General features: G+C 41.9%; 1 protein-coding gene across 3 annotated transcripts in view; it reads left to right on the top strand.

Annotated features, from left to right (window-relative positions):
• The window catches only part of STX1A (syntaxin 1A), a 124176-nt gene that overhangs the window by 60258 nt on the left and 37266 nt on the right, over positions 1-26652 (top strand). For all 3 annotated transcript variants that reach the window (XM_018557160.1, XM_018557162.1, XM_018557161.1), the window contains exons 2-3: positions 9739-9816; positions 12342-12441. In XM_018557160.1, the coding sequence (XP_018412662.1) occupies positions 9739-9816; positions 12342-12441 (178 nt within the window). The remainder of the gene's footprint in view (positions 1-9738; positions 9817-12341; positions 12442-26652) is intronic.

Here is a 26652-nt window from a genome sequence, read left to right as displayed (position 1 = left end):
GTGACGAAGCCGGACGGTGGAGCTGTGACAGGCTCTGTCACCTCCCCCAGCCTCTGTCCCCGGCGGCCGCTGCTCGTTCCTGTCACAGGAGTTCTAGCAACTCTGCCTGGCATGACTGGGGTGCCATTACAAAATAATGGCACTGCCAGAGCGATCAGCAGTGGTGTGCGATCTGTGACTGCCCGGTCATCGTGCACGAAACCGAGCAGATGGCTGGGTGGTCACGGAATCGCACACCACCGCCGATCGTGCTGTCAGTGAAATTATTTTCTAATGGCACCCCAGTCATCCGCAGGCAGATTGCGCGTTTTCCTACTGCAATACCGCCGCGGGCGATCACGGTTGAAAACACTGCGCGGTGCATGTCGTGAAAATAGGTACATCTACCTTTTTTTCAGCGTTTGCCACGCAGATGTAACCCCATACATGCGGATGCAACCGCACACGATCGCACGTCCTGGGAATCCCCAAGTCTGCACCAACCCTAAAGGGTATATTCACTTTCCCAAGTAATTTGGGAAAATTGAATTACTCGCACAAATCTCCCTCCCACTATACTTACCTTTCGGCAAACGGTCCTTCCCGTCCACAAGTACGAGTGTACTATCTGTACCTATTCCATGTAGTCTGAATTTCTCTCGCAAATTGCAAGCACTGGTTGGTCAACGCAATCACCTGACGGCACTGACCAATGAGAAGCGCTTCTTAGCACTGCTAAATACGGTTTTGGTTAAAATTATTTTTTTTGTATCAGGACAAGTAGATTGTCATGAGGGACAAGTAGATTCGGCCCCCGCTTTAGTCCTTGGACAAGTAGTTTTTCCCAAAATTTCCACACCCCTGTATACTGAAGCCATAGTGTTGTTTACTTGCCCTTCCTCTCCTCTTTTCCATTTTCTGAACACTTTGTATTCTGTGAACCATTTACAGACTACAAAGGGTCCTTTGAATGAGCAAAGGGAGAGGATAGGCAGACAAACAACAATGTGGCCCTCATGTATGGGAGTCACAGCTCTCCTGTAGCAGCAGGCCTGAAGTATAGTGAGAATTTTACTTGTGGTATAGTTGCAGGAATATGTAAAAATGAAAAAGTACAGCAATACTTAAAGCAGTATACACCTAACTTGTTTTTTCACTGCAGATTTAAAAAAATAAAATCCTGGAGTTCTCCTTTAACACAGAACTACAAGCAGGCTTGCTTTAGCAACTGGAAAATGTTTTAAAATGATCCCAACTTTGCGTCAACTGTACCCTTTTTTTAAATGCTCTTCAGGAAAGCATTTGATGAAAAAAATAGTCACTTACTAAAACTCCTTTTTTCTGGTTTGATTGTACTGTATAAATGGACAGTTGAAAATGGCTCCCCCATCGTCTCCAGTAATGCTGTGCCATAGCAGGAATAAAGGGGTCCCATCTTTAAAGGGACTCCTGCTCAGCTTTAGTCTAGTGCTTCTGTGATGCTTTGTTTTATTGTTTCTCATCTTGTGCTCTGTAGAACTGGCTGCCCTGGCATGCCATCCTCTTGTTCGGCATACACAGTTCTACATAAGTGGGAGGAAAGATTCATCTGCAGTTCAGTTCTTGTAGAGAGGATGATATATGACAGTGTCAGCTCTGCTCTCTCACGGCCAGTAATTCTCTTGTTGTAATGTGAGGGAGGTGGGAGCGACACTGCCTTCCCACATAACATCAAGAAGCCAGTGACAGCTCCTCTCTGGTAATCCTCCAAGAGCTGCACTGTAGTTCTTCCCTGGAAATACTGCAGTATTTATGGACGTGTTTGGGTTCTGAACGCTGCACATCTAGTGCAATCTCTCATTCGTTAACCTCTGAAATTGGGTCACAGAAAACCCTTAGCAATCAAGATTTATGTGGGCTAATAGATCCTTAGAGAGCAGGTGGTTTCAGTAAAGCTTCCTCACAAAATATGTATAGTGATATATACATACATAGTATGTAAACATTGCATATATGGTTTTGCACAGTGGTTTCAAAACCAGCAAGCCCACAAACTGAATTTAATTTGATTTCACAACACCTTCACATGGGCCTCAAAAGATGCTGCGTACAGATGCCTATAGTTATACTTTTGTACGCATCTGTACGAAGCAGCGTAGAACGCTATGTACCCATTCACACAGCTGTACATGGCAGCATAATGTTGCAGTGGAAAAATAAATAGAACAAAACTGCTTCCAAGGCCATATTTTAAACTGTATTTTATGTTTTGTGCATATAAATGTTTGTATGCATTACATTCGTATAACGTACAATGTACATGGACCCTGTTGGCTTATGTCACTGCTCAGGGCTGACAGTGAATATCTACAGTGTGTAGTCGGTGGCTCTTTAGCCACTGATTACACACTATTGTTACTTACATCTCCCTATTGTGTGGTGTCCAACTTACCTTGTAGCATCTCCATATAGATGATGTGCACATCCTTGCCAAGCTCATCACTTCATCCAGCCCGTCACATTGTCCAGTCTGTTTCTTCCAGCACATCCAATCCGCCAACTTCCAGCAGTAGTAGTGCAGGTCCCTGCGAGTCTCTGTGCGACTGTTGCCAAATTCTGCACACTACTTTGTGTCCTTAGCAAATCCCTTGAAGCACCATGAATGTTACATGCATACAGCATATGGATATATTTCTCTGCAAGATCTTGCAGCCAGCAGAATCTTGCGTAAATACATAGGACCATGTGAATGAGGACTTTTAACATGACAGCCTTTCCACATGTAAACTATAGAGAAACTCAACTCCCACCTTTATTTTCATAACATCAGCCACCTTTTACAAACCATGACAGTGTATGTGCAAATATGATATCAGGTGTTAATTGGAGGAAAAGTTGTCTCAGTAAAGAAAGTAACTTTTGAAGGTCTGTAATAACATTTATTTATAAGCATTTGTTTACTGGCCAGCCTCATACATGGCACATTCAAAAGCTGGGAGACAACAGACCATATAAACTACTGAAGGTGCACCAAATATTTGGTGCTCGGGGCACTCATTTTATGAATGCACCAAATAATACTTCAGTTTGATGGGTTTGACTAGTAAGATATGACTAGTAAGCCAAATATGAAAAAACCCAAGTTGCAGGAACCACAAACCAATTGAAAAGTCACACAATCTGTGCCAAATAATTTCATTTTTCAGAAAATTAGTTGGTTGGTATTTGGTGCCATGTAGGTGCAGTTGGTGCAAAGTCAAGAAACGGACAGGATCACTGGGTAAAAAACACAAATTGTAAAAAAGAAGGAATGAACGACACTGCTTGAATGAGTCTCAGATGAATCTTGGATCCTCACATAACTGTCCCAGGTACATCATAATTCCTCACATAACTTCTCAGGTCTGTCTTGGATCCTCACATAACTGTTTCAGATCCATGTTGGATCTTCAGACATGTGATCCTCACATAACTGTCCCAGGTACATCATGAATCCTCACATAACTTCTCAGGTCTGTCTTGGATCCTCACATAACTGTTTCACATCCATCTTGGATCCTTAGAGAACTGTCTCAAATCCGTCTTGGATCCTCAGATACCTGTTTCAGATCTGTCTTTGATCCTCAGATACCTGTCCGATCCGTCTTGCATCCTCGGATAACTGCCTTGGATCCTCAGGTACCTGTCTCCGATCCGTCTTGGATCCTCAGATACCTGTCTCGCATCCATCTTGGATCCTCACCTGTCTCCGATCCGTCTTGGATCCTCAGATACCTGTCTCGCATCCATCTTGGATCCTCATATAACTGTGTCAGGTACATCTTGAATCCTCACATAACTTCTTAGGTCTGTCTTGAATCCTCACATAACTGTCTCAGATCCATCTTGGATCCTCACATAACTGTCTTAGATCCGTCTTGGATCCTCAGATACCTGTCTCACATCCATCTTGGATCCTCAGATAACTGTGTCAGATCCGTCTTCAATCCTCAGATAACTGTCTCAGATCCGTCTTGGATCCTGACATAACTGTCTCAGATCCGTGTTCGATACTCACACAACTGTCTCAGATCCTTCTTGGATCCTCACATAACTGTTTCAGGCCTGTCTAGGATCCTCACATAACTGTCTCAGGTATGTCTTGGATCTTCACATAACTGTCGCAACGAAGGTGCAGAAGTGGCAAATACATACAAAACCTCATCCATCTGCTAAATTGTTAGGATTGATGTACACTGTCTCTGTTCTAAGCACATATTTGACAAATTTTCAGCTTATGTATGTCTAGGTATAACCAGTTTAGAAGTAGGTATAATTAGAACAAGTTATCCCACACACATCAGAACAAGCACATCACTATAGAGCACCAAAAAGGATCGATTCGTATCTCATGGTTTAGTGGGCGATATTCCAGCTGTACATCTGAGCAGGTCAGGGAAGTATGCTGTGATGGATAAGAGAAATAACCGGTCTCAGGGGAAGCTGAAACAAATTTACTAAGCAGCATGGTAGCAGAGAAGAAACTGGTTGTAAACTGGATAGCTTTAGCTTAAATGACATATCTTCTATTCTCAGCGGAAAATGGGGGAGATCTGCAGGGACATGTCCTTTTTATATTAGCTGGCTTTTAAATGATACCAAAGTGCCGGATCTACCATTTTTGTAAGGTAAAAAAAATGAAAGGAGATATGAGATGAATTAAACACAAATGGCCTTTCTGTTTTGCAGTTGTATGGTACATTCATTGTTATGAGCCCTTCTAAAGCAATAAAAGTCACTCACCAAACAGACTGATTTATGCTGCCAAGTGACACTTGTCATGGTTATTGAGGATTTAGCGCTAAGACGTCGAAATGAAGGCTGGAAAATAGCTGATCTGTTTGCCATATCCACCCACTTACATGCAGGAAGGATGTAAACAGTGGAAGATGGATCAGCTGAAATAAAGATGTAGATGTATTCCACAGCCACAACCAAATATCTGTCATAATTAACCTCCCATTAATTATCTCTGCGTCCCCAGGTTAGGTTGTCCCAATTTTTAACTAATATTATATATTATAGAATTGTATTATTTGGGTCTGCATATAAGGGGTCGATGAAATACATTTTTCAGAACCAATACCGATTATGGGCCACCTTTCAGTCCAATAACTGATATCAGGTGCCGATATTCTGTTTACTGCAGCTGCAGAATCTAAAGCAGGCAGATGAACACAGAACGGACACTGGGCTATGTGTTCATCTGCCAGCAGCAAGGTTCCGCAGCTGAATGTATACAGCAGGCAGTGGGTGGGAGCTATTTCAAATTGCAGTAGCCAATTGCAGGCTGGCTATTGCACCTGCCCACTGCCTGCTGTCAATCAACAGAGGAGCGGACCTGAGAGAGAAAGTTCTCTCTCAGGTCCGCTCCTCTACTGATTGACAGCAGGTAGTGGGTGGGTGCAATTACTGGGCTGGCTATTGCTCCTGCCCACTGCCTGCAGTTTACATTCACTTGCCGGCTGCGGAATCTAGCAGCAGCAGGGCACCTGCTGGTGGAGGCTCCTCTTCACTGTTGGCACTTATTGGTAATATCAGTAAATTTAAGACTGATAGCGATTTATTTAAAACATTCTGACTATCGGCCTTACTAATCGGTAGATCCAATAATCGGTCGTTTATGATTGGAATTTAATGACTTGCTCTCTACCATGGATATAAATTATAAATATCAAATGGGTATTGAATATGGGTAGAGAGTATCTGAGTTCGTTTTAACAAAGAGGAGATGGGTTGTGTGGGTGAGAGCAGTTAGTAAAGGCATGTACAGTATCTGTTGATGAGCCTTTCTTCATTTAAACTAAACTGTAATCATTTGTTTTGGTCCCATGATACTCATGTAGTCACTGGAGCTGCTGCCTTCTGCAGGGAATCAAACTGTGTAAGCAAATGATGCTTGTGCCCTATGCCAACACTTAGCTATGAAATCATTCCTGCTAGCTTTGCTATCCTGCTGTAAGGTATCTATACAAGTACAGGTAACCATGTGGAGAATCACATTGGGCTAAAAAAAACAATGCAGCTCTTACTGTTGACCTCTAGGGTATAGCAATAAATACATTGTATCTTGGGTGATATAGCTAGGTTTTCCCTGTTGCAAATATTATCCCTTAGGCTTCAAAGAGGATTCCCTGTTCAGACTCTGTGGGAAAAAAAAGCATGCTGTACAATGTTAGATAGAAACAGATAAGGGGATTCAGTGTCCATGGTACACCTGCTCTCCAATGCAAATAAACTGAAAACTGTGTGGCTGCAACTTAATGTGTAAAGCATACAGATAAGATCAAGAGGTTCGCTTGTTGAACAAACATTAGAAAAGGGAAAATGCATCATCCGAACAATTTTATCCATGGCATGATTGGTGACAGATGTGGTGGTTCTAGGTTCAGAAATGGATGACCTTCTGCCATTTTTACATGCTAGTTTTTATATAAAGATTTGTATAAATGTAGAATGGCCAGTTGTGACAGTCCACACAACTGCCAATACAATCACTTTTCAGCAGCAGTGTTGTGCACAATGGAATTACTGAACACACAAACCTTGAGCTAAAGCAGCATGCATGGTCGGCTCCCTTTACCTAGGACAACGAGGCAACCGCAGGCAGGAGAGGAGCAAAACCAACAATTATAACTAGTATAAAAATGTTTCCTGGTTTGATGTAGTTGGATTTCTAATGGTTGGGTCAGAATTGGCATACTGAGCATAAATCTTTTGGGATGAGGTGGAACAGAAGGATTGCAGTATGTAGGTGCAGCCAATAAATAAATCTGCAACAACTGCCTGAAGCTATTGTGTCGGCACCAAATCCACAAAGAATTCAGGCGGTTCTGATGGAAGGGCACTAGATAGAGGTGCATAATATATATCGGAGCTGGACAAATACTAGCAGCCAGGTAGACAATGTTCCCTAAAAATTACAGCTGGCACCTAACTTTTTAGTTTTTTTCTCGTTGCCAATGGAGCTGGCTCCCATAAAAAATCCTGCTGGCTCCTGGATTGGACAAGCTGGCCCATGAATTTCATTGTAGTATTCTATGCAATCAATGATAATCGACAGACAGTCAGATTCTATCTCTAAGCAAATTTGTCCAGCTCTCTGTGATTGGTTGCTAACTGTTAGTGCACTTAGAAGATTTCTGTATTCCTTAGTCATTAAACAACACTTTGGTGTATTTAATAATGTTTAGCTAAGTGAATCAATGCATAGCAACTATAATATATCAATTTATGCCACTTATACCAGTGAACTGTGATAGCTGATAGGTGCTCTTGATTATTGTACTTTGTACATTGATTTGTTCCTTACTAATTAGACCCCATGTAGTATGTTTGAGAATTTTACAGGGATAAAAATAACTCAGTGTAGTGTTGGACTGTGCTAGGGCTGCAACAACTAATCGACATAATCGATTATAATCGATTATTGGAAAAGTTGTCAACTTTTTCAATAATCGATTAATCGGCTTCCGATCAGTTGGTCCCGTTCACGACTCCACACACGCTGCGCGCCGCACCTCCTCCCCACCTCACTCGCTGCTGCCAGACCCGCCCGCATCCCCGCTCTTCACGCCGCACCTCCTCCCCGTCTCACACTCACCGCTCACCCACATCCACGATCGGCAAAGAGACGCGGGGAGATGTAGTAAGGAGGAGCAGGTGTGGGGGGATAACAGCCGCCAATAGACAGGTCCGATCTTAGGGACGCGGGGAGATGTAGTAAGGAGGAGCAGGTGTGGGGGGATGACAGCCGCCAATAGACAGGTCCGATCTCAGAAGCAAGTTGCTGGAAGACTGCTCAGGTAAGCCTGCACTCCCCCCCACATGGTGCTCTATAATGTATTGCTGGGATTTGTATTCCTCGATAGCTGATGGTACATTGTGCTGTATATTATACATAGGAATACAAATCCCAGCAATACATTGTACACTGTATGTATAATGTATTGCTGGCATTTGTTGTATTCCTAAATAGCTGGTGATATTCTGCACTGCGCTGTATAGAGGACTACAAATCCCAGCAATAATGCATTACACAGCGGAATACCACCAGCTATAGAGTAGTACAACAAATTCCAGCAGTAATACATTATACAGTGGTGCAATGCAGAATACCACCAGCTATAGAGGACTACAAAACCCAGCAACAGTACATTATACAGCGCAATGCAGAATACCGCCAGCTATAATGTACTATTGCTGGGATTTGTTGTAGTCCTCAATAGCTGGTGATATTCTGCATTGCGCTGTATAATGTACTATTGCTGGGATTTGTAGTCCTCTATAGCCGATGCCATTCATTGCTGTATAATTTTACACTTTCCATTTCACTATATTGCACACCACACTATTTTTTTTCTTTTTTACTTCCACCGCTCCAAGCTTGCTCCTGTGATGGACTGCAATCTCAATACAAACTTGTAGTCCATCACTGGAGCCATTTTTTAAAATTTTATTGTTTATCCGATTAACCGATTAATCGAACTTAATAATCGGCTAACTAATCGATTTTGAAAATAATCGTTAGCTGCAGCTCTAGACTGTGCATGGTAGTATGTGCCATTAGTTCACTTTGGACCAGTAGCACACGACTATAATGCTGGGCTCATAATTATTAAACAGCTACAACATCAGTGATGTCATTTCTTCCCAGACTGGTTGTGTTCTGTAGCAGCCTATTAACATTTGTGAGAACTTCAGGTGTTGTGCACCTTTTTTTGAGATGCTGGCTTCTGGGATTAGTCCTTCGTTCGGAATTACTATCCATAATCCTTTAGACACTAGCCATCTAGTTTGCCTATCCCTGCCAAGTATTAACATCTGCCTATCACAGATCTGTTCACCATAATTGATCACACTGCTCAGCTTGCGACCTATTGGAGGATCCTTTGTGAACATGCTTAGTTTAGCAGACTAGGTCAAAGAAGCCTGGAGCTTTTTAATGTGTTACTGAAGATAAGCATGTGGTTTGAGGTACAAATTAATTGCTGGAAAGGCTTTTTTTACAAATAAATTCAATGTCAAGGTCACTATTGTAGATGTATCTTTCTTTTAGCATATCCTAATTCTCCACACACTACTGTGAGCCTTAATTAGCCATGCATATTCTATTGAAGACTGCTGAAATGCATATTTGAAAAAGATAAAAGGTAAATGATTGATTGAAATTATAGCTAGAATGTGTATTTAGCCCCTAGATATAAAATCACTTTTTAGCATAGTTGATTGGTTTATTTAGTAAAATGGGAAAGATAGCCATTAATGAAAGAATTAGCATAATAGCATCCCAGATAACCACTCCTTGCTTGGGGCGCTGCTGATTCCAGTAGCATGGTGCTTTTACCCCTCTCCAGAAGCACTTCAATGGTATTGAATATATTAATCATGCCATATATCTATTTATGTAAAAGAACACCTTCATTGTCATCAGTAGGGGATTACAGAAGGATGAAAATCTGGAAAGTGGCAGAAATGTACTGGATATGACACTCTGCAAGCTGCAGTACAGATCCTGACACATCTGTGCACCCAACAACCCACAAAACAGTTTCCCTTTGTGTGCACCCAACAACCCACAAAACAATTTCCCTCTGGGTGCACCCAACAACCCACAAAACAATTTCCCTCTGTGTGCACTCAACAACCCACAAAACAATTTCCCTCTGTGTCTATGAAACTGTAATATTAATGGTAAAAAATACAAAATTAATAAACACCTGGGTGTTTTATGTCTTGCAGGCTAAAGACGAAGATGAAGATGATGAAGTGGCTGTCAGTCTGGATCGAGACCGATTCATGGATGAATTTTTTGAACAGGTATGATATTCAGCATGTAGATATCTGAAACCTGAAAATTCAATTTTTCTTGCTGCATTAGGAGAAAACATCAGAACAATGCCAGCCTGTCTGTCAGTAGACTGCTGGTTTCATAACAATATGGGCTTAATAAGGACTGAAAGATAGGCAATTAGTCGTGCAGCTATTTTCATGAATGCACCTGGGCTCAGGCAGGAATAATCCCAGAATCCACACAATTGTAGAGCACGAGATGCTACTCAGCTCACTGTCCAGTTTAAAATTAACAGGACATTGCATACATCTGTAAAAATAAAAAAGCATTTGTTGCTCCATCCGTTTATCCCTTCTGAAGAGGTTCTCTGAGAAACCAATCACACCATTGCATTGCGGTAACACGTGGCAACATACCTTACATGCACCGGTGCTCTGTGGTGCTATTCAATTTGAATGACATCCCAACACACTTTGCCAGCGGATATGCGTTGCAGTGCAATGAATGCCAATGCACTAATGTTTGCTGTGGTCCTATAATAGACAGCCTTAAAAAAGGACTCCAGGTAAAAATGTGATCAACCCTTACAATGGGGCAACCCCTGCGCTGCAAGGGTTTACTGCTTGTTTGTGTCTAGATGCTAAAAAAAAAAAAAGTCATGCTCACCCGATCATTCGAGCCGAGCCAGCTTGTTCTAAAGCTGCCCATACACCATACAACCATCGCACGACATCTTGGACAGGCCGATTGTGCTTGTGATCATCGCAAGCCCTCCCCGCTGAGGGGAGGGCTTGCGATGATTGCAGTGCTGAGCAGGCAGTGTGCGCTTGCACACACCGGCCCGTGCGGCATTCGTCTCCTGAGCACACCACTAACCCGCCGAAAATCGTACGATTTTCGGCAGGTTTTCAAGCGTGCTCGGAAGACGAATGTCGTGCGACCTTACAGTAGAAGAGGTCGCCGATTATCGTACGGGCACCTTTAGACTGGTCCTTAGAGCCTCTCTCCCTCTCCTCTGCAGCGGTCGAAGAATCCTTGTGTCATCATGTTCTATACAAGTGTATAGACATGCGGACGCTAAGGAACATTCCATCTATGCAGCGGAGAAGACACGATTCAGTGACTGGAGAAGCAGGGAGTTGGCTTAGCAGTTCGGATAAGTATAACTTTTTTATTTTAAACCCTAGACAAAAACGAGCACTTAACCCTTGCAATGCGGGGGTAGCCCCACTGCAAGGGTTAATAAAATTTCCACCCAGATTTCTTCTTTAATACAACACCTGTTAACAGGTGACATAACGCTAATCAACGTTTGTATGCTAATGCATTGCAATGGTGTGAATGGGCCAGTACAGATTTCCATAAATCCAGTTACTCAACAATATGACTGTTACTATGTTCCAAGCAAATCTGCAAAAATGTATGTGCAAGCATTTTTATCAAACAATCAAAGTGGCCACATTTGGATGATTTGGAAAATTTGGTTCCTTTTCACTATTGAAGGTACATCTGTGAAATCACTAATTTTTAAAAAAATTTAAGCACATCTTGATGCGCATTTTTTGGCATGTTGACATGCATTGCATTGATCGTGGTTATTCCTTTTCAATGGGCTCTAAACACTTCTCCGTAGACTCCCCTGCCATATTTTTCTTCCTTGGACATTGCACTGAATAGACTATTTACAATGGCCCTGAAGCTACAGTTGGTGGTATACATCCAGGGAATTATGCAGAGATTGTACAATCAGATTGTTAGCTGTAGCTCCTGCTCCTCATCCCTGCTCCTCATAGCAAGGCAAGGACAGCCTCCCACGTGTCTTTCCGGCAGAATCCGCCTGTGGCTTGCCAGGCTGCCAGTACATTGTCCAGATTTAAAGATGGCCGCCGCGCTGTTGCTGAGCGGCGGCCATCTTAATGAGTAACCAACAGACTACCTGTCACTGTCACTGCAGCCTATGCTGCCTGGCTGAGCCCACAGCTGATCCATCCAGCGCCCGCACGGTATGATCAACATACTAGCATGTCATATAGTTAGAGTGCAAAAGCTGTATATTTTTGGGTTATAGAGAGGTAAATGAGACACCTAGAAGAAGCTTGTGTATAGAAAAACAGACCATACAAAGTCTATGCAGTTTACTCCAACATGAACAAAGTCTAATTTACCTACATATTTCTTATCACCGATTAAGGGGTATTTCTTAATGAATTTGTTGCATTTATAGCCCCAGACTGTAAAAGTGCCACACATAGGAACTACCTGAATTTGTTGCAGTCATAGCTATTGCATGGCTTTCATGAATTTGGCAAAGGACTATCTAATACAGCCACAATGACAGAAAAGTGCTGCAAATCTTTTTTTTAAAACCTAGGTCTCTAGTGCTATAAGCCAGTAATTTTGGCTATAAGTTACCTTTGTTTGCAGAATTTGAATCGATAAGAGCATAGAGATCCACAGCAATACACAGACTAATTCCATTATGTATTAGAAGAGAGGCGCAATAACCTATGTACATAACCAAGGGTCTATGGCCTATGTTTTTTGTCTGCAGGTGGAGGAAATCAGAGGTTTCATTGACAAAATTGCTGAGAATGTAGAGGAAGTGAAAAGAAAGCACAGTGCTATCCTTGCCTCTCCCAACCCAGATGAGAGTAAGTTTTCTTATTACCTAATAATTAAAGTGGACCTTTCCTCCAGCCATAAAGCGCACCTTTACACTCAAAAATTCTAGCAATGCATCCCTCTATGTATGATGATTAATAATAACATAGACATGTCAAGTGTAAAATGCTGTGAAATACTTACACCAGCAGAGCATGCACTTCCTGCTTTGAAAGGGCAAAATGACTTCAGTTTGCCCATGCATTGCATCCTGGGAAGGTTACATCAGCAGAGCTGGGAAATCTCATCTCAGGGAAAGGCATTTGCCTCCCCTAAGATGATGTGCATGGTCACATGTCCTAGTCGCATGGGCCAGATTTTTAGGAAGTAAAAGAAGATCTAGTAATCTGCCCTTAGTAAACATGGCTATTGTCAGAAGACTGGGGAAGAAAAGTAAGATATGCCAAGAATACAAAGCCTGCAATTATCTAGAAGTATGTGTTTGTAGATTGTCATTACTAAACATTTCTAGAAGTGTATTTGTTTTTTTTTTAAAGATATGGGTAAAGGTCCGCTTTAATACAGTTTGAATGAGCACTGAATTGCCATGTATAATTATTGATATGTCTGCATTACCATTTATTAGCATTGTCTGCTGTAAAAAATGTGCCCTTCCTTCCTTGCTTATAAAAAGCATGGCAACAGCTATAAACTGCTTGGGATCAACTAGATCAAACTACGATTTCTCCTGCATGATGGTAGATTCCTCTCCTGCTAAAGGGACTGCTTTGAAAAGCACCCTAAGCATGCTCTGTGACAGTAGCTGGGCAATAAGAACAGTGGGGTCTGTACAGACAGTGCATGTTTTCTAGATTTCTTCTCAGGAAAATAAATTAAGAAGATTGCACTGTCATAACTATCTGATAGATAATTTGTCGCCTGATTGTCTTAGCCAAATGGTTTGCTGTCTCCCTTGTGCCAGGCATGTGGCAGACCGGATAGACAAATTACTGGGAAGGGCTGGGATTGACTTGGTTGTTTTGGTCCATGTTGGGACCAATTACAGAATACATGGAAAATGAAGGATGCTTCAGAATCAGTTTAGAGAACTAGTCTAGAAGTTGAAGGGAAGGACCTCCAAGATGGGACATGGAAAAGACAGCGGAAGCTTAGAGGGCTACAGACCTAGCGTGAAAGGAAGGGTCTGGGTTTCTAGAGCACTGGGCTGACTTTTCATTGGGGTACAACCTATATGATAAAAATGGTTTGCACCTAAATGGAAGGGGTCTTCTGTGCTAGGGAATAGGTTTATGGGAAGGATGGAGGAAAATTTAAGCTAAGATCGGGGAAGGGGATCAGACACAAATGCAGGTTGGAATGGTGAAAAATGAGGGGAGGGCTATGGCAGGAGATAAGGAGATTTCCAATTTTAAAATTAATCAATAACAATTACAAGTACTGTTTGTACTTCAAAAAAGATATGGTAAATACAAGTGCAGAAGGCAACAATGGATTAAAGTGTTTGTTCACTAATGCCAGAAGTTTGCCAAGCAAAATATGAGTTGGAAGCTTTGGTGTATAACGAGCACTATGATTAAATCGGTATTGCTGAATCTTAGTTAAACACACTTCATTTTAAGACAGAAAATGTTCCAGTGTTGAGGGCTGCTCTCCATGACTTAGATTGGGAGGGACTATTGTCATAAAAGAACTCAAAACAGAAATAGGAATGTTTCAGATTGACGATATGCAAAACACACTGCTAAATATATTCCCAGAGGCTATACATTTTCAACACTGAAAATAAATCATATGTGGCTCATGTCCAATGTTAAAAAAAGCCAAAAAGAATAGAGTGTTTAAAAAGTTACAAGGAATATAACAAAAGATGTAAAATGAAAACAACAAGATTTAAAAAAATATAAAAGAAAGTAAAACAAACTCCCAAAAATTCATTAAACATATTAATAGTAAGAAGATCAAGTCTGAGCTTGTAGGCCCCCTACAAGATGACTCCAAGTGTGTAACTTGGGACAAACCTATTAAATACCTTCTTCGGGTCTGTGTACAAAAAGGAAAATGGTGGAGCTCAAGTCCACAATGGCGACAGTATTGCCAGAGCCTGAAATTAACCACAGAGTCTCAAAAGACAGCTGGTCCAGACACAGTTTAAGAAAACAAAGGTGAATAAAGCACCTGAACCAGATGGCTTACACCCACGTAACCAAAAAGAGTTGAGATCTGTTTTTTTGAAGCGATTGTGTTTAATTTTGAGAGAATATTTAATGACTGGCTCGGTACCAAGCTACAAAACGCACAGTATGTGGTGCTTATATTTAAGTCCTTGCTGTCTCCTCCTGCCAGCCCTCTAACTGGGTCTTAACATGGAAAGGCAAAATCCTAATTGTGCAACTGCTGTGATTAGCTGTCACAGAGATCATATGATCAGGAACCTGACTCATTTACAGAGACTGGATGCTGCCTGTGTGTGTCTTCTTCCTTGAGAAGAGGCACTTAAAGAGGAATATGATCACCATGAATAAATACAAAAAAGGTACATATAGTAAGTTTGTTGCAAAGGTATTCACATTAAGATCACTGCAGAAGACAAAGGGGCATTCTTTTCGTCAAGAGGAAAAGAGGTTTAACCTCCGCATACGGTAAGGCTTCTTAACAGTAAGAGCTATGAAAATGTAGGATAGAATCATTTGGGAACTAGTTCTAGCAAGTGCAGTGATTGTTTGTTTTTTAAAAAGGATGAATTCCTAGATGCACAGAAAATGCAAAAATATAGTACATCCTCACACAAGTATAAAAGTGCCTTAAAAGTTCCTTCACTTAATCACATAAGCATGGCACAGTCACGATCCCATTTCACATAGCACAATTTTCAGACCATGTCTAGCACTTTGTCAAGTTACTAACGAACTGCAAACACAAAAACAAAACTGCCACATGTTTATATATCCCTCCACCAATCACAACGAGGGAATTGTCCGTACCACCCAATGGGAAGATGACAAATGAAGTGGACCTAATGTAGAAATTCCGACTATGTGTGAACTAACACAGCTGTCACTAAGGAAACTATAGCTACATGAAAATCTCTCTAAAAAAATGAAAAATACTTAGGTTCAAATATGATTTGGCTTAAGAGGAATAAATAAATGGGCCCATGATTCAACATATATGACCTTGTGCTTGCAGGAATGGGACTTTGGAATAGACAGACATCCTTTTGCTTTGTCCTTCAAATGTGAGAACAATGTCAGAACATGAGAGTATATGCGAGTATATTAGTGTGAAGAATGTCTATAGAGAAGATCTTTGTCTTTTAAAATAGGTTGAAGTACCGTATTTTGCGCTCCAGGTACATAAGACGCAGACAGTTTCTGTGACAGAAGCTGTGACAGAAGCTGCAGTAAGTGACTGCTGAGACAGGTGGCGCTGTGATGACAGCGCCACGGTCTCAGTGATCACACAGAGCAGCCGAAGAACGGATGTTCTTCATCTGCTCTAGGGGCTCTATGGTGAGCTCCTATCCCATGGTCACAAGTCACCTCGTGTTTAGTCTTAGAAGTTTTTTTGGGGGACCCGAAAACAGGGGGGGCGGTACTTTTGCGCCGCCACCCTATTTTAATATAAGTGATCTGAATAGATTACTTGTATTAAACGAGCAGCGACTTCCACTGTACGTTTAGCTCTGCTTTAGCAGGGCTAAATGTACAAAAAACTAGGGATTCGCTCCGTAAGACGCACACACATTTCCCCCCGTATTTTGGGGGGGGGGGGGGAGTGCGTCTTATGGAGCGAAAAATACGGTATGTTATTTAGAAATGTACATGACTTAGTAGTTTGATCAAGCCATATTGAGAGTATCGAACCTCATTACGTCAATGAATAGTGAGAATAGAACTTCAAAAGAATATGACCTTATAAGATTAACCAATAGTTATTTTTAAGTCAGATTATAAGATTATAAGAATATAATATTATATAAGAAGGGGGAACCTCTAAGGAACGACGCATTACATCGGCACTACACGAAAGGACAGAACACTCAGACGCTTCCACTGGGAGAGACACACCCACACAGAAGACTTTGCTATTACACCTGTTGAAGACTATTTTTGTCTAGAATCCTCACAAGCCAGAAAAACTTCTAAGACTAAACACGAGGTGATTTTCAGGGATCACTAACGCTGCATAATTCTCTGAACTATATATTTTAATTATCTATTTGTTTATTAATTTTTGCTATATCATTGTATACTATTGACTTTATGCTATATAATTAAAGTCACACGTTTTTCATTCAACTGAACATTTTTTGATGTAGATTATAATCGAAATGGAAGTGTCATTCAAGAAAGAATTTCTAACAATAATAAAAAGAAGAACTATAGCACCTATGGTACTCACAGGTGGTCTCCCAGGCCCAACGTTGCTTAGATTCCAAGATCAAAGGAGACAAGGCACTTTTAGAGGGATATAGCCACAGGCCCTGCATTATATGCTATTTTCATCCTTGGGAGCAGAAAGCCCCAAATAGGTGTGTTTAAAGAAAGAATATTAACCCAGAAAAAGAACTGACATTTTTATAGACACTTTATTATTTATTTTAAAAAAACATTTAGGGGCCCTACTGCACCGAGAGAAAAAAAAGTTAGTACTAAAAAATATTTTGTAAAAAAAATTTATTTACATGAAATCACACAAGCATCGCATACAGTAAACCAGATAGTCTGAATTACACATCGCATAATCTCAAATCTTATAAAAGATGCACGTCCCAGAATGTTAGATCTTATCTCCCTTAACAACGTTATTGCTATTTAGTCACTATTGTGATTCACACAGCCTTGCCATGCTGTGTAGCCAAAAGGGTGAGACTATTCCTCTATTACTGCTATGAAATGCAGTGGTGTCAAGTCGCTAATTGGACAATGAAAGACCAACAGCATATACTGTAAATGGGGCTATTTCTGTGCTGTCCTGTCCTTTGAAGGAGAAGTATGAAATGAGTCATTTTCACTCATCCCCATAGTTAGAGCCGGCTTGTGACAATGAAACTCTATAGATGGAGAAGTGAGCGAACACATGCCGTCAATTCCCGATCATCTCCTTGCACTGTCAGTCACAGCTCCCTGCAGGGATTCCTCCCCTCCCCTCTCCGATTCTCCAGCGCTGACTTGAGGAACGGATGGAGGGAGCATGGAGCTGGCTTCCTTTTCAATCAGGAAGCCGGGTTGTGGTTTATGACCCAGCTTCCAGATTGGCTAGGGAGCCGGCTTTACTTATTGAAAGACAACCTGGCTTCCTAACCAATCAGGAAGCCAGACGGCACATAATGACCCACCTCCCAGCTTCCTGATTGGTCAGGAAGCCAGGCTGCCTAGCAACAAGTGAAACCAGCTTTCTAGCCAATCAGGAAGCTAGGAGGTGGGTCATGACGTTCCTGATTGGCTAGGAAGCCAGCTTCACTTGTTGCTAGATAGCCTGGCTCCCTGACCAATCAGGAAGCCGGACGGCACCTCATGACCCGCCACCTGACTTCTTGATTGGTCAGGAAGCTAGAATGCCTAGCAACAAGGGAAGCCGGTGTTTTTTCGATAGAACACTGGCTTTCTCAGCCAATCAGGAAGACGGACAGCATGTTATGCTCCACTGCCCGGATTCGTGATAATCGGGGCACCGTTATCTGTACTTGGTATCGGTGAGTACTGGAAAAAAAAATTGGTACTCATACTCGATATCAAAAGAACAGTATTGGTGCATCTCTAGTCATTGCAATTTGTACAGGTCACAGAAAACACAGCAATTATCTGTTATCTGCAGTAAAACTGACAAGAAAATAACTTGCTGTTTATTAAAGTAACAAGAAGTGCTATTGTTTAGTAAAGCTACCTTTTTTTTTAATCTGCCAGAGTTTAAGCATTGTCTTCAAAGTGACACTGTCTGTGTGGGCAGCCATGTGTAATTTGTTTGTTGCATTGCAAAACAAAAGAACTGCATTTTTAGCTGTATTACACGGCTAAAAAAAACTATAAACACTGATCATTCTCTTTTCATTTAATTTCTCTGCAAATGTATACACGAATATACTCATTTTAACCGTTCCTGGGGATTTATAGCTGATTAGATGTCCTGAAAAAACTGCAAATTTCTCCATTTTTTTATTGCATTAACGTTCCCATAAAATCTTTGCAGTCTGCCAACACTCTAATGTAAACAAACCGCAGGTGTTTTTAAGCTGTTGGAAACAAGACTCTAGAGTCTTTGTTCTAATCTTTGAGGATCTTTGAGAAGGAATTACTTCACAGTACAAGTAGCTACAGAGTGGATTGATGGCGTGTTTTAAAGCTCTTTTACTTGTTTATTATGAATATGTAAATAGTTTAATGTCAATGTTTGGGGGGCAGGGAGCTGGCAAAAAGCTGACCCTCCATTTGACATTAAAGATCCGCTTTAATGACACTTTAGAAAATATAAGTCTTATGTTAAAAGTTCAGAATGTCAAAAGTTCAGAAGTTCAGGTATGTCCAGACTAGGGATGCACCGATACCACTTTTTTAAGCCCGAGTACCGATACTTTTTTTCAAGTACTCACCGATACCAACTACCGATACTTTTTCTTAAAGGGACAGGTCACATTTTTTCTAAAGCAATACAAAATCATGATTTTAGGTCAGTTTCTTAATATTATGAGGAACATGAACATGAAATGAACATGAAATTAATATTTATCATGCCATTGCTAACTAAGGCTTGTATCCCCATAGTAGGGAAAATAGATGAGCACATGTAGAGACTCCAGACCAGAACACTCTGTAGTGTGGCACAGCTATATCCAATTCTGCATACCTGGCTTTATATTATAAGAACTTTATAATATAAAGCCAGGTATGCAGAATTGGATATATAGCTGTGCCACACTATACAATAACACACTGTTTTGGAGTCTGTTATTATAAAATTTATAATATAAAAAAAAGACATTGAATAATGAAATGAATATTTAGATCATGCTATTGCTAACTAAGGCTTGTATCCCCCTGGTGGGGAAAATAGATGAACACTTGTCCAGACTCCAAAACACTGTATAGTGTGGCACAGATATATCCAATTCTGTATAACTGGCTTTATATTATTATTACATTTTTTTATAATATAAAGCCAGGTATGCAGAATTGGATATAGCTGTGCCACACTATACAATGTTCTGGTCTGGAGTTTGGACATGTGCTCATCTTTTTTTCCCACTAGGGGGATACAAGCCTAAGTTAGCAATATCTACATAGTTATTTCTTTATTTATTTTTAAATATTGTATGTAGTTAAAGAGCATTTTTGTGCCCAGCCCCCATGCAGTGCTGCAGTACTAACCTGCTGTGTCGTCTTCTACGTCTGCTTCAGCCACTCCGTGTCACAGCCTAGTCATCTGCTCCATTCTGACCTCTTCTCCCACTGATTGGCCGATTGGATGATTGACAGGCTTCCTCACCAGTCAGGAGTGACTGGTGAGGAAGCCTGTCATCATCCAATCGGAGCAGATGACTAGGCTGTGACATCGAGTCATCTGCTCCATTCTGACCTCTTCTCCCACTGATTGGCCGATTGGATGATTGACAGGCTTCCTCACCAGTCAGGAGTGACTGGTGAGGAAGCCTGTCAATCATCCAATCGGCCAATCAGCGGGAGAAGAGGTCAGAATGGAGCAGATGACTGAGGACTTGGAGGAGGAGTTCGCGGCCATCTTGTTTCATTGAAGACGCGATAGAGGTCCTGTGTGCGGCGGTTTAGGGTCCCTGAAGATGGCGGACGCGGCACAGGTACTAGTTTTTTGTATCGGAGTATTTGCACAAGTACGATTTCTCATGCAAATACTCGGTATCGCCACCGATACCGATGCTTGTATTGGTATCGGTGCATCCCTAGTCCAGACTATGGAAATTAATCTGTATACATATTCTTATATTATACGTTACACTAAACTCAAAAGTTGAGTCTTAAAAATCCAGTAGCTGCGTGCGTGCCCCGTACCTCCGCCGCCGCTGACGGTCCTGAGATCCGCTGTGCCTGGTGCGGCATGGCGACGCTGTCAGTGGAGATCAAAGGGAGATCAGTACATAACCTCCCTTTTGAGCTCTTCTTTGTCCCCGATTGCAAGAAGTGATGTATATTACATCACTTCCTGCATTCAGTGTCACTCTCTGGTTACAGAAGAACAGTAGAAAGGCATCATGGCACACTCACAAACCAGCATGTAAAACAACTTGTCTCATCACTAAGGACAATGACAGAGGTTTGGATACACGTCTTCTGCAAAGGATGTGTAAGCCGCACTGCCGCGTTTTGCTTTACTCTCTGGTTACAGACGCTGGTGAAAAGCTGATGAAGCAGATGTCCGTTTCATCAGCTTCTCTGGGGGTCCCTAGCTGACATTAGGGGTCTTAGAGACCCCTGATGTCTCCATAAAGAGTAGCTGTTATGTGAATTGGCTATCACATAGGGGTTTCTTAGTCCCCTATGTGATAGCAGAAAACATTTTTTAAAGCCCCCTCCCCATACACACGCAAACATGTGTCGGGTGCGTCAACATGCGAAAACGATGATTCCTCCTATTGTGCCACACATGTTACATATTGCCGCAAATGTTGGAATGAGAGCAATAATTTTAGATCCATTAATTACTGATAACATTAAACTGATGAGCGGTAAAAGCTTTTATGGCCTATGGCCAATTTTGGGTGTGGTCGTTTTCTGAGATTTCGCGAGCGCGCGCAGTTTTAAAGCCTGACCTGTTTGGTGTCTATTTACCCGACGTGACCCCGTCTTTTATATTTTACCAAAAAATTGGGGTGATAATAAATGTTTCATAAAATTTCATAGGGAAACAGGTTTTTTTACAACATTTAGGGTACTTTTTTTTATTATATAGTAAAAAATAAAAACCCCAGTGGTGATTAAATACCACCAAAAGAAAGCTCTATCTGTCCCCAAAAAAGGGTATAACATTTGTTTCAGTGCAGCGTTGCATGACGGAATAAACGTCAGTCATAGTACTGCAGCGCTGAATACTGAAAAATGGCCTGGACAGGAAGGGGGTTTAACACCCTGGTCTTTAAGTGGTTAAGGAGCATATGGAGCTCCTGGGATATGTACACCCCTGTTTTTAATGTATGATTCTTTTTAAAAAACATATATATATTAAAAACAATACAGACTAATGATTTCAGGACAGTGGTGGAGCGTCAGAGCTAGGTCCCAGCTGCAACCCTGATAGTTCTCGTGAAAATGCCAAGTATCGGCACTGGCATCTGGACTGGTATCTGAACATCCCTATTTTAAAGGTATGGGTAAAGGTCTGCTTCAAAATTATGTTAAATTCCAGCTTAGTGTATGGGAAAGTGAGCTACATTTGCTCATCTACAAAGGCTTTAAGCAACACTGAGGAACATGGTCAGAAAACTTGGTATAACCAGAGCTACATAAAGCCCAACAACAACAAATGCAGTGATAGGCTTGGATCTCTAGTTGTTAGGGGTTAAATATTCTCCCATGCACTGCCAGCCAAAGAGTTGAGGTGATCATAGCTGAACATGTTGTTTCACAACAACTGAAGATCATTATGTTATGTTTGTCTACTTCCAGGAGGTTTGAATAGCTGCTTGCATGAAACAATATCTAGCTCAACACTTGGTGGGTATAAGAATAATAGGGTCATTTCACAAACTTTTACACAAGGATTGTAGCCATGTAATTATTATTTTCAAAACTTCTTGGACTGAAAATAACTCACTTTTTTTAGAACAATCCTGGCATGTTAGCTTGATGACGTTAGCTTTATGTGTTGGGAAAAGGACATCCCATGACCTCTCAGAGTCCTGTTAATGGCCAAGTTCTGCTATTACTATTGGTGCGAGTTCACCCAAGCCCATGCAAATAACAATAGTGTCCATGCATTAAGGCAGTGGCTCTCAACCTGTGTAACCTTGGGACCCACATTTGTGCTCGGTCATTAAGTCGCGACCCAAGTTGCACTGCAATGTTACATGTTGCGGTACTGCGTTTTCCGATGCAGGCGATCGAACTGTGGGTGGGAGGTGCGTATGGGTTGCCATTATGGAAACTGGAGTGGATCCTCAGCCGGGGTCCAGTGTGGGATGCTGTGCTGTGATGGATCTCCATCCATATGTGCATTGCTTGCAAAGCTTCCTTGCGTGCCCGTAGAGGTGTCGGGAGCCAGAATGTGATGAGCTGTAAGCAATGCATGTATGGATGGAGCTCCCTCTGCGCCATAGCCCCACCCCACATCGACACTCGGTACCGGGCATCATATTTTTTAATGGCTGCTCAATGCGAGAACTGACAGTGCTTCTCTAGGGGGAGGCCGAGGATCCTCTCACCTTGAAAAGTGGAAGGCATGTGGTGACCCACTGGAGATGGGGTCGCTACCCACTTTTGGTCACGACCCACCAGTTGAGAACCAAGGCATTAAAGTATATCACATGACTAACACCCTCTCTCCCTTGCCAATCAGTGGCAGCAGGGGGGGTGCTTATATGTCTCAAAGTGGCGGGGAATCCCCCTGCTCCAATTCATTAGCCCGGGAAGGGGTATGTCAGTCATAACTTTGGAAGGGATTGGCCGAACTTAGGTGAACTGAGTTCGCACCAAAGCCCCTACGCATTACTACCCATGGACACGGCATACTGCATTTTATGAATAGCTTGTAAAAAGTGGAGCACATTAGTGTCCAGTGTGATGTCCATCAGAGAGTGGATAGCGGTGTCCACTACCTATTATATATAAATAGTCCCCTTAGTATTTTACATTAGACATCTTACCCATGAGGCTATTTCTACACAGTGTCAGATACAATCCTGGTAGAATAGTTGGCACAACACTACAAGGCATACCGTATGTCTTGGACTTCTAGATAAATATTCTCCATACAAAGAGCTGTGCTCGTGAGTTTGTCAACCTATTTACAGTGTAAACAGTACACACAAATCAAATTTGTACTTGAAAACTACTGCTGGCAGCTCTGATCAGTGATGCCATTTGGAAATACTGCAGCAGATGTCTAGTATTGTAGACAGTAGGCAGTAGGGATGAGTCAGGATGTTCGTTTAGAACATTAGCTATCTGATAGCTTCATGTTCTTGGGGTGATGATTACTTATCCATCAACAAAACATAAAGATGTATTTAATAAGGCAGTCAGCGAGCATTTATGATGGGAAGGCTACTATAACCAATAGCAATAAGTACAATCAGTCAGATTAAAAAATTCAGACCAATAAATGAAAGTTGCAGATTGGTTCATTGGGATATCTGGGGTACAACAGCTACCACCCTGCTGATTGTCGCCTAGGTGAGAATGACTTGTTCCTACTCCTGCAGCCTCCTAGGATATGCACGTCACATGTCACATATCCCAGGAGGCTGCAGGAGCAGGTACTCACCGTGGCTGGTGGGCAGACCTGACAGCATGTCTTTGGGGGCCAGCTACAGAACCCAGAAGAGACAGACGGTCCCAATTACATCAGGGAAGAAGATGATGATGCAGAACTCAGGCTGTAGCAGCGGATTGGCAAATCACAGCAAGACCACGCTGGATTCACTGAGCAGATGAGGATTTTTTTTGGGTGAGAACTCGTGGCTCCAACTACATTAATAAAAATATCCTTATTGCTTCACTAAACAAAATGATAAGCAAGTGATGTTCAGTGCAGTAATGCTAAGAACCCATGCTGCGTGATGATGCCATCTTAGGGGGCGGGTCGATGACAGCCTGAGCTCAGAGGCAGTTGGTTAAATAGCGCTGTACCATCATTCAAACTAGAAGAATGAGGAGGTCTAATAGCAGAGAGAAATTAGTGCTGGGGACAGTTCTGGATTGAAGTTTCATTGCTTGCTGGAAGCAATGCATGATGGGCTATGTAGTCTTGAGAAATTGAGATTGCATCACATCAAGCAGCAGGGAAAGAGATGCAAAGCACGCTGGGGATCCAGGAAGTTGATGAAGTGATGGGTTGGCAGAACGCAGCACTCACTACATCAAAGGGATTTTTTAAAGCAATCTTTGATTGTATTATTAAAACAATGCTAGTATGTATTCCTTTTACAATGCTGAAATTAGAACAGTATAGTATATGCTGTGATTTTAGAACTCATTTAAATATTACTGGGCTTTTTTTTAATTATTTAGCTGTAGTTTAGCTTTAATCATTGGGAGCAAACTGTCCTAACTCGATGATATTTGTTGTAGAGTGATTGCTAGGCTTTCTTAAATGCCGTTTATATCTGCGCACTGAAAGTCATGTGTCAAAAAGACCTAGGGGTCTATTCACGAAGCAGCCGAAGGATCTAGCCGTAGCTTCGGCCGATCCTTCGGCCCCAGGACCCCTTCAGTTCAGTAGAACTGAAGGGCTGCTGTACGGGCTATTCACTATAGCTCGTACAGGTCCCAAACTTGGCCGAGCAACTCAGTCGAGGCGAAGGCATATGCCTCGGCTCGGCTGAGCCACGCTGAAAGCCGACAGCCTTCTTTTGACAGCTGGGTGGAGCCAGCCGTGTTCTTACGGCTGGCTCCGGCCACTTGCAGAGAGATCAGCGTCCCTGGTTACCAGCTAACCAGGGACAATGATCTCCAGACAGCAAACTCTCCCGGGCGCTCCCGGAGTCTCCCTCTCCCGGCCGCCAATGAGAGAAACACTGCTTATTCTTTTTTTTTCTTTATTCTGACATGCAGCCATGTCAGAATAGAAGGAAAAAAAAACAATTTTGGCCATAGGAATGGATTGCTAGATTCCTATTGGCTATTTCATTTTGCAATAGCAAACTAGCATTGTACCCGCCCTCTGCTGCAGTTCTCCATCAGGTCCCCACTACTGGGCGGGTACAATAGCTAGTTTGCAATTGGCTATTGCAAATTGAAATAGCCAATAGGAATCTAGCAATGCATTCCTATGGCCAAAATTTCTTTTTTTTTTTTCTATTCTGACACGGCTCTGTGTCAGAATAAAGAAAAAGCAGTGTTTCTCTCCTTGGCAGCCGGGAGCGGGAGACTCCCGGAGCGCCCGGGAGAGTTTTTTTTTTTCTTTCTTTCTTTTTTTGATGGCAGCAGTACCGCCGGCCAATAGAAAAGCTGTCATTGCTAGCTCCACACATTCGTTTTCTATTTTTTTTTTTTTTTTCTTTCTTTCTTTTTTTGATGGCAGCAGTACCGCCGGCCAATAGAAAAGCTGTCATTGCTAGCTCCACACAATCGTTTTCTATTTTTTTTTTCTACTTTCTAAACTATTTTTTGTTCTGCTCGGTACCACAGAGAGGCCGAGCCGAATGCCGCTCAGCGGCAATCGGCTATTCACTCACTGCTGTTAGGCATCTATAAGAATAGACCGAACAGCAGCGAGTAGCCTGCCGGAGGTTCGGCTTAGCCGATCCAGATGTTGGATCGGCTGAGTGGAACTCCTTCTGCACTTCGGGTTCGGCCGAACATGCTGAGCATGTTCGGCCGACCCGAAGCCACCCGATGTACGGCTGATTTCAGCCGATATAGGTCTGAAATCAGCCGTACCAGCCTGAAGTGAATAGCCGAACAGCGTTCAGCTCACTTCGCTTTAGGTCGGTCATTCACTCGGCTGCCTGCGGCAGCTTAGTGAATACACCCCCTAGAGTTGTCAAGATGCTGTTTCAGTGCATTTATAAGGGATCCTTGCCTTCTTTGTAAAGCTTACCCAAACTGTTTCATGCAACAGTTTGGGAATGCACACACATATAACTGCCAAAGTCTGAGCTGATAGAGTACTTGGAACACAGCGCTTGAGATAAAGTCAACAAAATATGTGTAAATATTCACAGATTGGGTTGAGTGATCAGTGGATATCAATGTATAAATTATGTGTATTCGAAACAGTCATAAAAAGTAAACGAAAAAGATGGTTTGTATCACTATGTGAACAACATAAAGTGTAGCCTATGGCTAATAGATATAAATGACATTCAAACGTAAGTGAATAATCGTGATGAACTTAGATGACAAAGAATAAATAGTAAAATTGAATAATAATAAATAGATAAAATCAGCTTCGATTAAGATTAAGTAATAATAGATGATAGTAGATGGATAAAATCAGCTTTGGTTAGTGAATATAATACGGCATTACGACTTCATTGGAAATATATAACACAATATCAGAAAAAACGTCTCAAAAAGATTACAGTGAATAATCTGTGACAGTTTTTTCAAAAA

Source organism: Nanorana parkeri, unplaced genomic scaffold, assembly GCF_000935625.1.
Source record: "Nanorana parkeri isolate BGI_ZX_2015 unplaced genomic scaffold, ASM93562v1 scaffold269, whole genome shotgun sequence".
Lineage (NCBI taxonomy): Eukaryota > Metazoa > Chordata > Amphibia > Anura > Dicroglossidae > Nanorana > Nanorana parkeri.
This window is presented reverse-complemented; position numbering and strand designations above follow the sequence as displayed.